This window comes from Pterocles gutturalis, unplaced genomic scaffold (assembly GCF_000699245.1).
Source record: "Pterocles gutturalis isolate BGI_N339 unplaced genomic scaffold, ASM69924v1 scaffold1668, whole genome shotgun sequence".
Classification (NCBI taxonomy): domain Eukaryota; kingdom Metazoa; phylum Chordata; class Aves; order Pterocliformes; family Pteroclidae; genus Pterocles; species Pterocles gutturalis.
In genome coordinates this window covers 9,003-25,886 of record NW_010117655.1, presented here as the reverse complement: position 1 = coordinate 25,886, position 16,884 = coordinate 9,003, and the positions used below count along the sequence as shown (strand labels likewise).

General features: G+C 52.0%; 1 protein-coding gene across 1 annotated transcript in view; it reads left to right on the top strand.

Moving 5' to 3' along the window:
- Positions 1-222: 222 nt before the first annotated feature.
- SARNP (SAP domain containing ribonucleoprotein) overlaps positions 223-16,884 on the top strand; it is a gene marked incomplete at its 5' end in the record, with an annotated part of 21,237 nt that continues 4,575 nt past the window's right edge. Inside the window, 9 exon segments of the mRNA XM_010075839.1 lie at positions 223-258; positions 260-323; positions 622-668; positions 1,685-1,752; positions 3,090-3,141; positions 5,678-5,751; positions 6,277-6,305; positions 6,901-6,926; positions 7,804-7,872. Of these exon segments, the coding sequence (XP_010074141.1) occupies positions 223-258; positions 260-323; positions 622-668; positions 1,685-1,752; positions 3,090-3,141; positions 5,678-5,751; positions 6,277-6,305; positions 6,901-6,926; positions 7,804-7,872 (465 nt within the window).

Genomic DNA, 16,884 nt, shown 5'->3' with positions numbered 1-16,884 from the left:
CCACCGGGGCTGAGGCAATAGCTGGGTTATCTGGTGTAAAACCGGGGGTCCCAGGGCGTGGTGGATGTTTAACGTGAGGAGGCAGCCGTTGTGGCCCTGAAAGCTGTCTTGGCCCATTTGTATGCTTTTAGGTTTTGTTTTGGTTTGGTTTTTTGTTTTATTAATTAATTTGTTTCTTGGATGAACTGCCTGCACTAATTGGAAGCTTCTTCTGCTGTGCAGTTGGCCGAACTGAAGCCGGAATGTCTGGACCGTGGACTTGGAAGCAAAAGGCAACAAGCAGGATCTGATCAACAGGCTCCAGGCATACCTGGAGGAGCACGGTGGGTGCCGGGGGTTGGCGGAACAGGGAGGGCGTTGGTGGGCTTCTTCCCAAAGGCCTCGTGAGCAGCGACTGTCGCTGGGTGTTGCTCTAGGGCTGTTGATGGTGAGGGACCTTCTGCGCTTCGACCCTTGTTTGCCCCTGAGTGAAAGAGGAGAGCCCTGGTCCATGCGCTTTGCTGTAACTGCCTTTGCTTTTAGCTTTCCCAAGTAAAATTCTGCTAGCAGACTTTGTCTGAGAAGCCAAAGATGTTACTAAAGTAACTTGCTACTGCAATTTCTCTCTTGTTTTTTCTCTAGCTGAAGAAGAAGCAAATGAAGAAGATGTCCTGGGAGAAGAAATAGAGGTGAGTCTCCTCCTGGGCAGCCTGTGCAGGGGGCTTCTGGTTCACTTGGCTGTGTCGTGGCTCTGTGCGTGAGGAATGAGGCAAGATGTGGAGCTGTGTCTCTTTTAAAGCACTGTTGTCCTTCCTTGTTGGGTCTGAACCTGTTATTTTTTCTTGCGAAGGCTGGGTGTTGCTGTGTTGGCCTGTAGGATGCACGTGGGGGCTTCTGGCAGCATGTATAGTCTCGGTGTGTGGCTGCCAGCTTGGAGCAGGATCATTCTGTCAGGGTTCAGCTGGATTTGTGCAGCCTCGCCCTGTGGTTTTTGTCATGAACTGAACAGCTGGAGCGTGGTGGGCTTTTAGGAAAGGATACAGGAGGAAAAATTGCCCAGTGGGTGCCCTGACAGTGCCAGGCGTGGGCTGGGCAGCCTGTGGGAGCGAGCTGTAAAGCAGAAGACTGTTCTGAGGGAGGTGAGGAAACCCAGTGTGGGAGAGAGCTTTGTGCTTAAATCTCTGACAGAGACCAAGATCCTTCCAGCTGCTGGGCAAGCGTGTGTCCCGCCAGGACGGGCGGAGGGTGTGGAGGTGTTTGAGGAGGGAGATGGCTCTCCCTGGGTTGGTGCTGGGCATTGAGCACAAGCGCTGGGTAGTTTTGTTGCTCTTTGGCTCCGCACGTGGGCTGGAGAATCTCGCTTGAGCTATTTCCTAACCTTGTGAAGCCCAGACTTTCTGCGAAGGGATTGGACTTTGGCAAAACAACAAAGAGTCTGTGTCTGTAGAAGTCAGTGTCCAAACCCTGCCAGGCTGTGGCTGCAAGCACATCGTGTTGCTTCTTGCCGCAAACCTCTCCTGAGCGGGCTGAGTTAAATGCATAACACAGCGATCTTTGGATACGTGCAGACTGAATTATGGGCACATGCCCCTTAAACCAGTGAGAACCCAGAAGACTTGCTGATGTCCCTGCTGGGGTGTTTCTCTCATGCTCAGCTGGCCGGAGTGCTTATTATCTGACCTCCTCTCAACTCCTTGACTTGCAGGAAGAAGAGCAGAAGCCAGTAGAGCCACCTGCCAAAGCAGAAGAGCCTCCTGTAAAATCGCCTGACGTGTAACTATCCTTTCTGAGTAGACCACAGTGAACCCCGGGGGTGCCAGGGCCAGTGGCTGTCGGCTTCTTGCAGCCCCGTTTCAGAGTCTGGGCTGGCAGGAGGCCACAGCTCGCCCACATTGGAGCAGGACCGTGGCCACCGCCTCACCCCTGTGTGGAAGCCCAAAGCCATTCCCGGGTGTGTGGGCAGGAGGGGGCGTCCTTTTCCTGTGCTGGGAGCTCCGGCAAGCGCCGAGTCCCAGCTCCCAGGCAGAATTGCTTCCTGTGAAAGTGCCGTTAAACCATTACTACCTTTCAGGGCATAAAATGAGAAACCTGTCCAGGAATTGGGAACAAAAGCTGTGCTTTTTTCTAAATGGGAGGCCCTAATGAGGCTGGCTGTGCCCCACTGTTTTATGGGAATTGTTGGGAGGAGGAGGAGGCGATTTCATTTAGCCTGGGAACTTCCGAACTTTGTCTCTTCCTCTTTTGTTTTCCCTCCTCGAGCCTGAGCTCTGTTTTCGGAGCATAAACTTTGGAGCACGCCCACTCCATTATATTTTTCGTTCCGTCTTTTTACAGGTCCCGCTGTTGTCAGCTGCGCATTGTGCGGGAAGTGTGTGTTTGAAATGAAGCCCGGGTTTGGGGAGCTGGTGCTGACCTGGGGAAAGCTGCCTGGGGCTGTCCCATGAACTAGAACAGAACAACCCTTTGTCTTTGAGGGCCATAAAGGAATAAAGCCCTTTGGGGCTTGCAGATGAGGCTTTGGGCTTCTAACAAGAGCTGCTGAATGTGACTGTTAAGAGCCTTGAGATGGGCAGGGGGTTGTTCTTGGGTGCATAGGTCTGCTGTAATATCCACCTGGCATTTTGAGACGCATCTGCAACCCCCTGCTAAAGTTCCAGAATGTTTCTCTTGCCTTAGTTGGAGTTTATGATTCCTCCGAGCCTGTGTAGAGGATGCATGAGGGTGTGGCTGGTTCCCCTGTCTTTTCTGGCTCGCTTCCCATCGTTGCCAGAGGAATTCGGGAGTGCTCAAGGCACTACTGAGGCTTGCAGGAAAATCCATAGCTGGGTCATGTGTTTCCTGCCCCTGATACACCCCAGACTTCGGTTACAAGTTTCCCAGGCTTTTTACTTCACTTTAGCGTTGATGCGTGGCTCTAAACTTGCCCCTGTAAGGGGGATGCTGGCTCGTGGCCTCTCTTGTTTTAACGACAGGCCCTTGGTTAAGACGATGGTGGTGCTGCCCGAGAAGGGTGGCTGGGAGGAGAACCCCAACACCCCTCCCGCTGGGGCACGGCTGTGAAACAAGTGGGAGCTGTTCTGACTGATTTCCTTCTTTCCCAACACCTCTAGGATTACAGAAAAGAAGGTGGTGAAAATAACGTCGGAAATATCGCAGATGGAGGTAAGGTTCCTTCTGCCACTTCATCCTCCAGGCTGCCGGTTCCCTCATTTGCTTCATTCCAAGTCTTTTCTGCATTGCTGAGGCAGCGTCAGCGTTTCCATTGTCAACCTGCTTTATTATTTTTCCTTGATTTTACATTAACGGCTGGTCGCTGGCTGCAGAGTGACCTGACAGACAGAGATGGAAGTGGCCCTGCAGCGCTGTCTGCTCAGGGTTTAGGGCTGATGGTCTTGAACTGCCTCCATCATGGCTCTGGTGTATAAATTGTGTTTCCTGGCGAACATGAGAAGTTCTGCTCAGAGTTCCCCAGGCTGTGGCACGTCCCTGTCCCTTGGGACTTGCTGCCAGCCAGCTTGCTTCAAGCACATAAAACTGCAAAGCTTTGTTGGGGGTTCGCTTCAGGGATTCAGTAGGTGGGGAGAGGCTGATACCAGCTCCCAGAGCATCTCGTCTTTATCTGCTCTGGCTTTGTCACTTACGTTTGGGTTTATTTAAAACAAACACACTTAGAAGCTGCTGATTTCTCTGGGAAAATTTTGCAAAACTTTGAGTTTCAGGAATCTGATTGTGGTGCTCTAATCCTCCCCCTCCCCCCCCCCCCCCCCCACTTTTTTTTTGCTTGTGTTTCATAAGAAAGAAATCGCTGTGAAAACATGATTCTTGTCTCCCTGCTGTTCACCGCCACTTTAGAGTTTTAATCTTCTGTTTGGGACACGATCATTTCCCCAGCAACCGGGGTGATGGTGCAAGCGGAGGATTATGACCTCAGGGAGGGAGAAACACGGGACCTGATGGGAGCTGGAGGTGTTGCTGGAGGAGTGATGTCCCCCGTGACGTGGGGCTGCCTTGGCCAGAGCTGGTTAAAGAGCTCGTTAATGTGCTGAAGTTAACACTCCTGCCCTTTGTTTTTCTCCAAATTCTGCTAAACCTATTCACAGGAAATCCACTTTTTTATTTTTTTCTGATTGAGCGTGAATCAGGTCTCAGCAAAATTATATCCTGGATGGTTTTTGAAGATAAAAGGGAGTTATTTTCACATACAATGTGTAATTGAATGCTGGAGGCTGTTAAGAGCTTGCAGAAATACAGATGAGCTCAAAAAGCAAGGAGAGAAATTCCTGGGGAAGGTGACTATCAGGGATGAACTGCTGTGACTATGAGCACAGCCTGAAGTTTCGTCGTTGGTTGTGGTTAGTTGAGTCTGGGAGGGTGGAAAGGAGGCAGAGCACCCGTCTGGCGGGATGCTGGGGCAATGGAGCCCTTGCTCTTCACTGACACAGCTCGTCTGCCGTTGAGAGTCCCTTCAGAAACTGCCTCTTCATGTGTTTCTTTTGGATATTCTTCAGTGTCAAATGGGCCTTGACCGAGTAGGACATTTTTCTGTCTTTATTGTTTGTGCTCAGTTGAGTAAAAGTTCCTCAGTGCTGACACCACTAGGTGGGATGTTCCTAAACATTCCTGTTTTGATACATGTGGTTATCGTGTTCCTCGCTGTGTGTTTGGCTAAAGTCAATGTTTCCATTAACATAATCTCTGTTTCTCTAACCTTTCAAAAGCCAAACACATTTTTGGGCCCTTGTGTAACAATAAAATGTTAAATATTTCCCTTCAGCTTTTCAGGAGATTTAATGCTCTTAGGCGCAAACCCTTGCGCTTCTGATGTCTCCAGGCTTTTCCGTGCCCGGGGCAGCATGCTCTGTGCCAGGGCAGCAGCCTGATTCCTTTCTACGGAGCTGAATTTCATCTTGAATCCCACTGCTGATGGCAAACGCTGCTTGCGAGGCTGAGCCAACGGCGTGAATGGTGTCAGGCTCTCGTGGAAGAGGCTCATGCCAAATAAGTTCCCTGAAAACAAAAACTCCCACATCCTCTTTTCTCACATACTTATTTGTCCTTTTGGTTAGGGGGAAAGGAAAGGAAATCTTGTTTACCTCTCTTCTTGCAAATCAGCTGAAGCCAGTCGTGCCTCTGGCTTGCTCCCTGCCTTGGGAGGGGAGTTGGGGCTGTTCCCTTTGTGGTCCCTGCCAGGAGCACAGCTCTTTCCCCTCTGGCACGAGGGATTCCCCAGGCGAGGGGTGCATGCTCCAGCCCTGCTGCCCTGCTGTCCTCCAGCAGCCTTGTATCATCTTAAAATAGTCACCTGGCTCTGCCAGCTCCCTGGTCCATTCTCTTCTGGCACGTCTCCCCTCCTAGGAATGCTTCCTGAGCAGCAGAGTCAAGACATAGCTTTTTTATTACATTTTTTAATTGGGCCTCTGTTTATCAGAACCACGACAGTGCTTTTTGTTGAAGCGGGTGTCCTGTGACGTGGCTCCTTGGATGGCATGAGCTGACGGGAGGTGCTGGCAGCATCTCTGCCTTTACCCATGGGTTTGGGGGGGGGTGGTTTCCCCTTCCTAGACAGTGTGCTGCGGGGCACATCAGAGCATTGGCCCACTGTGTGTTGAGTTTGCACACCTTCCTCTGCAAAACCTCCTTTCTGGACCCTTCAGATCTTCGCTTTTCCTCACTTGGTTCTTCTCTCTCCCTCCTCCAGCGAATGCAGAAGAGGGCTGAGCGCTTCAACGTGCCTGTCAGCCTGGAGAGCAAGAAGGCGGCGCGGGCAGCTCGGTGAGTCTGCGCTTGGAGCTTTTTCTGCATCCTGCCTGGGCAAAGATCGTTCCTGGGCAGGGCTGTGGGTTGTGCCGGTGTGGGGTGGACGTGGCTCCGTGCTGTGCTTGGGTGGTGGGGCAGCAGGAGGCCCCTGCGTGAAATCTGGGGTGCGGCTGGCTGCGGGGTGCTTGGTGGACGCTTTACTGGGCTGAAATACTGGTGACATTTTGGGCAGTTCTGCCCTGGAAAGACAGGGCAATGAAAGGAAAAAAATGGTGAGCTGCTGGGGATCCGACTGGCTTTCTGGGCTTTGAGGTTGCTTTTACGGAGAAAGCTGGCAATCGCTGTACGCAGAGGAAGCGCAGGAGCTGCAGCAGCGATTCTATCGGCCGGCAATGGCAGGTTCTGGTTAATCTGCCTCCAAACCAGTTTGACTCAAGTACACTCATGAAAAGTGATTGAAGGAAAAGTTCCGCCTAAGACTTGATGTGCCAAGTACCGGCTGACCTTATCTTTGCCTCACTCTCTGTTTACCTTTGGCAGGTTTGGTTTGGCCACAGTTTCGACAAAAGGTGAGGAGGTGAAGCAGAGCCAATCCGTGGAGTGACCGTACTGCAAATATTTAATTATTCCTGGGGGGGAAAAAAAAAAAAATTGCTGGTGGGACTACCTTTGTTTTCACTTCTGTCCCTTTTCCTGCCCCTGCCCAGGAGCTCTGAGCAGGAATTATAGAACTGGGAAGAAAAGGACCCGTGTTGCTCCCTTGGTCGTTCAGACCCTCTTCCCAGCATCTCTTTTTTTCTAAGCACAACTGGAGGACACCAGCTCGAGCTCCCTGTGGTGTCCTTCAACAGAGTGCCAAACATTGTTTGGCTTCGTAAAACGTTATGTTCAGTTGCCATAGGTGTCTTTGTGAGGTGGGGTGGCAGCAGTTTTGCGGGTGGAGAAGCTGATTTGGAGGTGAAAAAGAAATGGGGGGACTTGTTCTGCAGTGAGCAGAGGTGGAAGCTGGGAAAAGTGGGACAGTGGTTCTTCACTTGTCCGTGGTGGGACGGGCGCAGGGCTGCCTGTGATGCACTGTGACTTCACTGCGCCTCTGTTTAGATAAGATGCTGCTCCTGATGTTTGTTCTCTAACTGGCTTTTATTTTTCTTGCCTCTGTTTCAGGCCTGTCTGCAGACAGCAAACCCACGGTAAGGAATGCTGCTTATTCTTGAGTTTCTCCTGGTCTGGCCCCTCCCGCGTGTTGTAATTTGTAGAAAGAGGTTCCTGTCTGCAGGGGTAAACTGTCGGGGTGGTCCAGGAACAACGTACGTGGAGTGAGAGTTTGTGACGAGCTTGCCTGGATGTCGTGCCCACCCTGAAGTTGGGGGTTCGCATCCCTGCGGCTGCCTCTTACACCAGTTTTCTCAGATGAGCTGATTTCAGAATGAAATGCGGAAAGGAACAAAGATATTTGGGTTGTGGTTTTTTTCCCCCCCCCCCCCCTATGCCTGACATCTCTGTTTTTGTTTGGATTGCTTGAATTATGCCTCAGGAATGGAAATGTCGCATGGCCTGTAGTAGATGTCTCTGCTTTTAATGGCCAGCGCTGCTTTGCCCATCTGACTTCCAGGTCTAAGCAGGAGGCACAGAAGTGTGCGGGGCTGAGAGCTCTGTCGCGCCGTGCAGCCGGCTTGGTGTTTGTGTGCTCGATTGAGGATGAGCGGGACAGAGTTAAGCTAAGGTTTGTCGCCAGATGAGTTTCCAGGTGTCTCTGGTGCCAGGGGCATAAAAAAATCTTGCGTGAGCATCTGCGAGGCAGGACAGCACCAGGATTTCCTTGTCAGACATATGTGGTGTGGAAGGCTCATCTCTGAAAGTCTGGGTTTGTTAGGGATCTTCTGTGCTGTAATGGTGGCTGCCATCTCTCCAGGAAACCAGTCGGGCTGTGTGGTGATTTTTTTTTTTTTTGGGAAGCTGCTTGGTCTGGGGACCTGGTTAGATGCGACACAGTAGTTTGGAAGGGTGAGGGTGCAGCAGTGGCTGCTTAAACAAAACAAAAAAAAATTGTTTCCTATGTCTTTATAGGTAAACATGGATAAATTAAAGGAAAGGGCTCAAAGATTTGGGTTGAACGTCTCCTCACTCTCCAAGAAGGTAAGGTGTTTCCAGGACACTCTTTGCACCTCCGGATCAGCCCGCTGCTCCAGCTCAGAGCGTGCTGGGACCGTTCAAAGCTTTTGTGCTGCTTGAGGTTTTACATCCTGTTGTTAGTGCAGCAGTGTGGGCCCTGGACCCTGAGGAGTCTTGTCAACACCATTTCCTTCACCTTCCCTTCTGTTTGTTTTTGTGTGTGTGACTCTTGATATGGTTTTGAGAGTTACGATGGCTGAGCAGAGGTTGAATTTTCAGATTGTTTGTCCGCCTGTTAACGTGGGCAGAGGCACGGTCCAGCAGGCTCTAATTGGTTTGTTTTTGGGCGTTCGACTCGCGCTGTGTAACTGTGCGTTCCCGATCGGGGTAGGAGCCAAGCGTCCAGAGCTCCCTGGTAGGAAATAACTCTTTGAAGGACAAATGAGATTAGAGTTGTAGGGGGATGGATTTGGTCTTAAAGTTATTTATTTTTCCAGGCGAGAAATATAGACAAGTTTCTGAGCATAACGCCTCTTCTGGTCCTTGTACCTAGCAGCTGATTGAGCTCAGCCTCCGCGTGCTGGAGCCAGCTGCGGGGTCTGTCGGTGGGCAGGAGGTGGAACCGGGCTCTGCCTGTGGCTGGAAGCAGCGGGGGGCTTTGCTGAAGGGCGCTGAACATGCTGGGGGGCTGCAGGGCGTGCTTGGAGGCCAACGTGTGCTGGAGAATTAGTGTGCTTGCGGGTGCGATAATCCCTGGCCTGAATGTGTTCTGTAGCAAACGGGGGAGATGATGAATTTAGCGTGTTTGGGGAAAACAGAAGAAAGGATAAATATATACTCTGAGATTAACACAACATCCTGCGCGCTTCCCAAACAAAACCAGCCTTTTCCTCTTCGGGGCTCTAACGAGCCTCGTGCTGCAGCGCTGTTCACAAATAGCGGTGAGTGAAAAAGAATTGTCCAGCAATAACAGCTGGATGATGTTGGCATGGAGACCTCTCCTCTCGGTGCGGAAAAGGGTACGAGCCAGGGGAGGTTCGTCTTCTCTCCATCCCTGTAAAATAAACCCCTCTCCTCGGGGGAATGGATTTGACCTTTTTTGCTGCCCATTTCTCCATGTATGAGTGTTCTGCTTTATTCCACTGGCCCTGGGAATTCAGTGATGTAGAAAATATCTGGCATTGGAGGTCGCTGTTCCCCCCCCCTTCCCTCTCCTGCCCCTTTGGGAGTGGGGGAAGGAGGCCAGTGCATTAACTGGGATATGTGGAACTCAGGGTGAGAGGCTGCTCAAACATCATTAACCCTGTCACTGGGAGCTTCCATTTTTCAGGAGGAATATGTGCCTTGTCCGTGTTTATGGCCATGGCCTTCCCCAGATAGGATTGTGTGGCTGCAGCTTCATAAAGCCGGGCCTTCTGGAAGGCAGGACTTCCCAGCCTGCGCTGTGGTCCCTGGACACGGCAAAAACCCAGAACCCCTGAAGCACCAGGTTGGAGCTGCCCGAGCCCTTCACCAGCAAATGCGGCTGGGTCCTAACAGACCGCTCCCCATCATACAAGCGGAGACCTGCTGGTGGGGAGAATGACTTGCCCAAGGTCAGGAGTCGGTGGCTGGGCTGGCTCTCGCCTCCCGATCACCCGTGCGCGGCAAGCTCTGTCCGCGCGCTCCGCAGAGCAGTGCCCGGCAGCGGGGCCGGTCTCCCCTCGCCGTGTCGCTTTTTTGTTCGCTCCACCAGGAAGCCGAGTTCATGGGCTTAGAAGTGGCTTCTCCCACTGAGCGGAACACACTCTCGCATTCCTGGGAGGAATATTATTGGTTACTTTAATTAGCTGGTAGTATTGTGCTGCCCACCTGGGTGTTCTTTATGGCTTTTCATTACAGAGGAGCCTGGCGGTTGCAAATGTTTACGTGTGTCTTGGCAGGTTTTTATACCATGGGTCGCAGCAAAAACTTTACAATAAACCATTGTCTCCCTGGAGCCACACTTCATTTCCTATTCAAATTGGTTTGGGGAGGGGTAGGGATGGAGGGGGGGGTGGAATCGTAGCTAAGGGGGATTTCAGCCATGCTGCGAGCAGGGAGCAAATGCAGAGCTGCGTTAGTGGCTGTGAACTCATCTGTAGCTTTGAACGCCCCCCCCTTCCCCCTCTGTTAGCCCGCTGGGGTAGGAATCTTTCAAGTTTAAAATCCTCTTCCTCTCTGCCTTAAGGGAAAATGAGACCCCGGTCGCTGGGAGGAGAGCGGGCAAGCAGAGAGGTTGGTTGTGCCAGAGCGGGAGAGGCAGGTGCTCATTTGTCTCCAGGCAGCACGGGGCCATCAAATTAATTTTTAAAATAAATCAAGGAAGCGTTTATCTCCCTGTAGCACCGACTCTCCCCTCCGAGGCCTCCTGTTAGCAAAGCACACACTCGGTGACCTAAAGCTGCTATCCCTTGACTCCTGCTAGCTGTACTTAACCCCCACACTCGTAAATGTTCCCTCTCTCCAGCAGCTGCTCCCGGGAACCCTCTGACTCTCCGCTCCCCGGGGGAGGATGTTTCGCTGTGTGTTTTATATGCAGGGTTGGATGCTGCAGAGGGAGCTGCCTGTGTCGTGGCTGGGATTCAGGAGCATTTCTCCAAGGGGGTGGTTTGTTCTTTATGTATAAAATAGCCTTGGAAGTCTCCTGCTGAGAAAGTGTTGGCACCAAATGGACAGCAAGAGCTCTTGGGATCACATAAAAGCTCCATTTGCCACCTTTGTATTACATTATCAAATACCTTTCCCCATCTGAACAGATGACTAAAATAATTGGCTTTTCTATCTCCTCTTTAATGTGGAGGTCTCAAACTGCCTTAGGAACAATTAGCTGATTAACCCTCAGCCGCTCGGAGGTTGGGAGCAGAGAGGTGAAGCGACTCTGCTCCAGGGTCGCTCCGAGTCAGGAGTCCCTGCGCAGAGCCCTCTTCCCCCCAGCGCCTTTCTCTGAGCTGGGGGCGAAACAAAGGATTTGTGCTGCAGATCCCCTGCTCCAGAGGGGCTGTGTGCGTGCTGGCGTCCCTGCTCCTCGTCCCAGCACCGCCTCAGTGACTTCTCAGGGCGGGGGTCGTCTCTGTCTGCTGGGAGACAAAGTGACCCGTCCGTAGCAAGGCAGCGTAGGGAGTGTGACTCTCAAACCCTGTGCCACCTCAAATAACTTCATTTTTCTTTGCCTGCTTGTGAGTCTTCCATTTTACAGCCGTGAGACGTGTCGAGAGCCTGGCAGGTGTCGCGGGCCAGATCCTGAGCGGCAGCAGCGCAGGATGCCAAAGTATCCCCTTGGTCACAAGGTGCTGCCTCTCCTGGCTGGGAAGAGTTAATGTTTTAATACAGCCATCATCTGTTATGATTTGAGATCAACGCCGGTTTAATTCCAGTTAATGAGAATGTGTTTTCCATGCAGCAGAGAAGAGCTGCGCTCGCCGGGATCGGCTGACCGGGGCCAGCAAGCGATGGTGGCGTGATGATGGAACAGAGCAGGGGTCAGCAGGCCAGCAGCAAGTCTGTGTGTGTACAAAACAGCGAAACGAGGGAAAACAATTCCCTTAATTGTTTGCCTTCCAGCGAGCTTATAACAAAGTGCTGCGGAGGAATCCTTTTCCTGGATAATTTTTCTGCCTGCAGTCTTTCCAAACACCCCCTGCCAGCCCCAGATAAGAAGCTATTAACCATCAAGGATGCAAAGGGTGGGGTGGGGAGACGTGCTGATGTTGGCAGAGGAAAGGAAAAAGGATTCGTGGACGAGGATTGTTTCTATCTCACGCTGGGACCAGCCATGTCACGCGTGGTGGCACATGCCTGCGTTTTTGAGAAGCGTGATAGGCTTCTGTGGCCAGTTTGTTGTCAAGAATGCCTTTTGCTGTCACTTTGAAGAGATGGCTTCTGCATTGTTTGAAAGGCCATGTGCCCCTGAATATTATTTTCTTTCCAAGCTTCACTTTTTTTGGCTGTCATCAGCTTTGTGTCTTTCTGTCACTGTCATCTCTGCTGTGGCAGAGCGGAGCAGAGCCGTCTCCTTGGGTTATACCCCAGCCCCTTCTACTCTGTGCTTCATCTTAATTCCTCTGCCCCTCTCACCTTTTCCCTCTGCAGTGTATCGTGATCAGAACATATATAAAAGATGGCCTGTGTTCACCACGCCGTAAATGCGTAGCAGGGCTGTATTTGTCCTGCGAAGCTGACGGCTCATTCGGGTGTTGTCCGCTCGTCCTTCCTCCTCGGCACCACCGCCTGAGCTCTGCTCTTTGCGTGGTTTGTGGAGCACGTGGCACTCTCAGATGAGCTGTGTCAAATAAGTTTTCTTCTGTGAAGCAGCGTCGCGGTGTCACGTGGAAGGGGCGGATGTGCCGGAGGTGGAGAAACTGGTCTGTTGTGACAGATGCACAGTGAGCGGGAGCCGTGGTGCCACCCTCAGGGTTTCTTTCCCCATGCCTTGAAATTCCCCTGATGTTGTGCTTTTAAATCTTAATATTTTTAAGCATTTAAAAAAAGCTGCTTTAGATAATTTTTAAAGGATTTTCTGTCTCCCTCTGAGTTGGACTAGTGGTAACTAAGGCAGCTGGATTTAGAGGGGGATTAAAGATAGTCCTCGTTTAAAGAGTGAACTGCAAGCCAAGCCCTGTGAAACACCTCTCGTGGTTTTGCTTATTACAGAAACTTTTCAGTAGTTCTGCAGAAAGCAGAAACTGGGTCAGAATAGAAGAATGCAGCTAGAGTTGCACAGGGATTCAGAAACAAAGCGGGAAGATCCAGACACAGAATAATGCAGTGAGCACAGAGTGTCAGAGCCAGTGAGACGCGGTTCTGTGAGTCCAGAAATCCGGTCGTCCGTGCTAACGATGGGAGGGCTTGTGGAAGGCTCGGCGGCAGGTGATGCAAAGGAGACTGAGCTGTTCTGTGCCTTTTTTTTGCCTTTTTTTTTTTTGCTTCACTGTTAGCAGGTCTGACTGCAGGTAGGTAACAGCATCTATGTCACAAGAGAAACCTCAGTCTTGAGGAGAGAGAGAGCCGTTTTGGGGCGCTCCAGCCTCGATGCTTTTGCAGGTAAATGCTGGAGTGTTTCCAGCTGGCTCCCGCCAGGAGGATTTATAGAACCTGAGCGCTAATCCTTGAATAACTTGTTTTTCTTTGCTGGCCAGGAGCCCCGCGCAGGTCATTGCTGGGCTCCGCGTCGGTGTGTGCTGCCCCTCCCCTCGCCTTCCCCCAACCCCTGCAAAAAGTGACGTTGCTATTTTCTGAGTCTTGCCGCTGAATGCCGGCCTGTTGGTTTAAGATAATGGGAAGTGACAAGGTGAAGAATAGCGCTGGCAGTCTTTTTTTAACACAAGGGCGCTGTAAGCGAGGCCTCTGCCGCCCCTGCCCCCTCCCGGGTCGCTTGGGGAAGGGGTTTGTGTTGGCCGAGGGCAGGGTGGGCGAGGTGTCCGTCTCTTTGTACTGGAAACTTGTGGTTGGGCACATGAGAACGTCTTGTGCCCTTCTGCACCTGATACGACTGTGGCTTTCGTTATTTTTTGGTGCTTACTGGGTATTGTGGGATGTTTTCTCCAGCCTTGGCCTGGGCAGGATGAAAAAACAGCAGTTGAAGAAACCTGTGACTATTTCCTGTAGAAATGTCACCTTGGCACCTAGCTGCCCTCCGAGAGAGCCACAGGGTCTTCTGCCAGGTTGCGGGACGTCTGCCAGTGCAGCACCATCGCAACTCGGCTTCACCCGGACCCAAACTGCGGTTACATCTCCACCGCAACCCTGTCGCGATAGGAAGATGCAGTTGTGAGGCAAACAAATGAGAAGTGACAAATGAGAACTGGTTGCATGGCGTTGTGCCACGCCGCTGCTCCCAAAGCACGTCGGTGTTTGCCATCATCCCTTGGGAAGCCCATCCCACCCCAGCCCTCGCCACGCACCCACGATGTCATTTTTAAAAACAAATGACACCATTGCTGCGCGGGGTCAGGGGGAATCCTGCTTGCCCATTGATCCCAGCGCTGCCTGAAAGGGCTCCGTGGCCAGACAAACCTTCAGGGAGTGGCGAAGGGCTCATTCCTGGGGAGACGAAGGCGCTGGGGGGGGACTCGCTGACCTCCCTCTGCCCAGTCATCTGGTTCTTCATTGGTCCCCGCTGTGAAACAGAACTTGGCTTTTGTCTGTAACACAAATACATCTTTTCCCCACCCTCCCTTTCCCCTTCTATTATGATTCAATCAATGATGTCATTATGTCCCATTCAGGGGCTCTTGAACCATTTGGCTGCAGGAATTTGGAGGAGCGGCTGGGGAAGAATGACAGACCCAGCTCGCTCCCAGCCTTCCAGAGCCAGTTCCAGGTTCCGCCGGAGAAACAAAGTCAGGTTTCCCCTTAACCCCTCTTCACTGCCAAGGATAAAAGTAAAAACAGCCCAAAACTGCACCCCCCCCACCCCCCCATGAAGTGCTGGGAGGGGTGCGTGTGCTGCTTGCATGTGGAGGGGACTGCGGGGACCATCTGCGGGTGAATTAAACCTTGTGCAGTTCTACTGAGGATCCCCCCCCTTTCCATTTAATCCTTTTAATTGACTTTATCAGCTCTTTCTGTTCTTGGAAGACTTGACCGTTTCTCATCCCTCAGCAGCGCTGGGCAATGTTGCACCAAGTCTTCAGTCCATGGTTGTGGCTTTTGAGCACTCTGAGCTTCCTCCGCATGGCACGGTGACGACAGTTTTGTGGGAGCAATAGAAAAATCTCTCTAAAGGCAAGTCATCCACAGTCTTAGGCCCTAAAACGTCTTCCTGATTGGTGGTGGGCAGCCTCACTCTCTCAGGAAGCCCTCTCTCATTCTGCTGTCAGACAGCAGAGCTGATCGTCCCCAGCTCTGTGCTTCTGGAAGGTCCTTTAGGTCACTGACGGGCGTGGGGCTGGGGAGCCTGTTGGAGACACTTGGATGTAGATCCAGGTCCTGGACCATCTCAGATGCCTTTCCTAATATTTCTTAATTCTTCACTTAGAACTGAAAAATCTTTTACCTTTGGGGTTAGGAGTGGTGGGCAGTGGCCTGGCTCCCCAGGCCCGTCGGTATGTGCACAGAGCTGGAGATAAACCTGCCTTTGAGTCAAAATTAAGCTCTATACCCCAGGGGAATAAATGTGCAGGACGCTGGGGATTGTGTTTGCTGTCCACCCCAGCAGCTGCAGCAGGCATGTTTGCACCTGAGAGCTTTCTCATTCTACAAACTCACTGCAGTTTCGTCTCCTTTTACAGGAGCTGCTTTCAGCTTGTAAAGCAGCGCAGCCCCACTGCTCTGGGCCGTTGCTCAGCTGGCTGGTGGGGTCTGCCAGCCCCGGCAGCGCGGTGGGCTCGGTGCGTGGATTTGCAACACTGCTTGCAGGGAAGGGTTAACGTGGCCGTGGTGTGTTGCTGGTTTTGTGCTTGTTGAATAGAATGGATTTTTTTTTTTTAATCTGGGGCTAATATGCAATTCAAATTGTGTTCAGTCATCGCCCGATTGCCTCTTTTTAATAACAGCTGGACTCTGCGAGGGAAGACTGTCCTGTTTTGCCAAAGGGTTTAACTCTGCTGCCCTCCCCTTCCAGAGCCAGGTGTATTGCTCTGAAACACGCTCCCGGGTTCTCGCCTTGACGCTTCCCACGCTGAGGCCAGTGACCTCTTGGAAGGAAGAACCTCTGTAAATGCCATACGGTATTTAAGACACTGTTCGGTGGGTGCAAAGAGACGAGAAGGCCTTTCCGCAGCCTTTTGCCTTGGGGTGCACCTGAAATGCGTCTCCTTCACTCGGCTGCAGCATTCCTGGCATGTTTGCTCCATCCCTGACATCGAAAGCGAGGAATTCTTTTCAGCCCGGCGCTGGGAGAGCCACAGGTGCGCTCTTAGCACATGGCTGCAACTTTCTTCTGATCCCCTTTGGGGCGAGCGTAAACCTCTGGCTGTGAAAGCCACAGAGAACCCTCAGAGCTGCCGGCTGCTGCGGCTCCTGGCCAGCACCACGTTCAGAAAAACACTGCAGTCAGGTGGCTTCTGCCTTCCCAACCTCTTTTCCAAATGTACGTTGGAAGAAAGGATGGGGAACGACCCTTTGCTTGCTTGTTAAGCTTAGCTTGTGCACGAAAATGTTGTTGAGGAGCTGAGTTAGTCCAAGAAAGCTGCCAGTCACAGACCCTGTGTCGCTCAGGCTTCGTTAGTGTAAACAAGTAAGTTGGAGCCTCCCCCGTGTGTGATCAGAACGGGCAGAGTGTTGGAAACACCTCACGCTCTTTCTGCTTCCCATCTTTTATAAATAAAGAACCTTGGAGACCTGCTGCTTGGTCTGGTCTTGCCCAAGGCTCATCCCAGATACTTAGGATGGGTTTTTAACAGGTGAAGTCAGCCAGAGGATGAAGCTTTGCTCTAACTTCAGGTGACTTTGTGGACTAGTTCTGTTGTGTAGCTCCAGGACGTGGTGTGGTTTGGAAATGGGGAAGGGGTGTAAGGCGCGCGTGGGATGTTTCTGTACAAACCCTGGGCTTCCCTCACATCTCCTGCTGGACACTTGCCGGTGGGTGGGAGCGTTGTCTCCAGCAGGATGTAGCAGCACTTGGAGCCCACGATGGGAAAGGAACGGGAGGAATGAATGTGTTGAGATGAATTTCAAAAAGGCGGCGGGTGACAGCTGTGTGTCGTAGGATTGGCGTGTTCCTAAGAATAAAACCATCGGCGCTGTCATTCACCCTTCGGGTATGAAATTGGAGGCCCAGTTACCCTTGAGCCTTTCATAACCCTTACCTTTGGGAGGTCAAGGCCATGTCATCATTAATCTACCATCGCCTGAAAGCCTCGACGCTCTGCTTTTCATCCTGCCATCCGTCATGCTGCTGCAGGATCCAGGAGGGTGACCAGAAGGGTCTGGTTTTGTACACGCATGTGGGCACACCCCCTTCCGTCCTCTGAGGAGGCTCGTGTCTCTCTGCGTCTGGGGACGCTTCAATCTGTGGAGAAAGCAGCAGCGTGGAGCTTGGACCTGGGGGTAGAGATCTCAGAGCCGCGGGGGCAC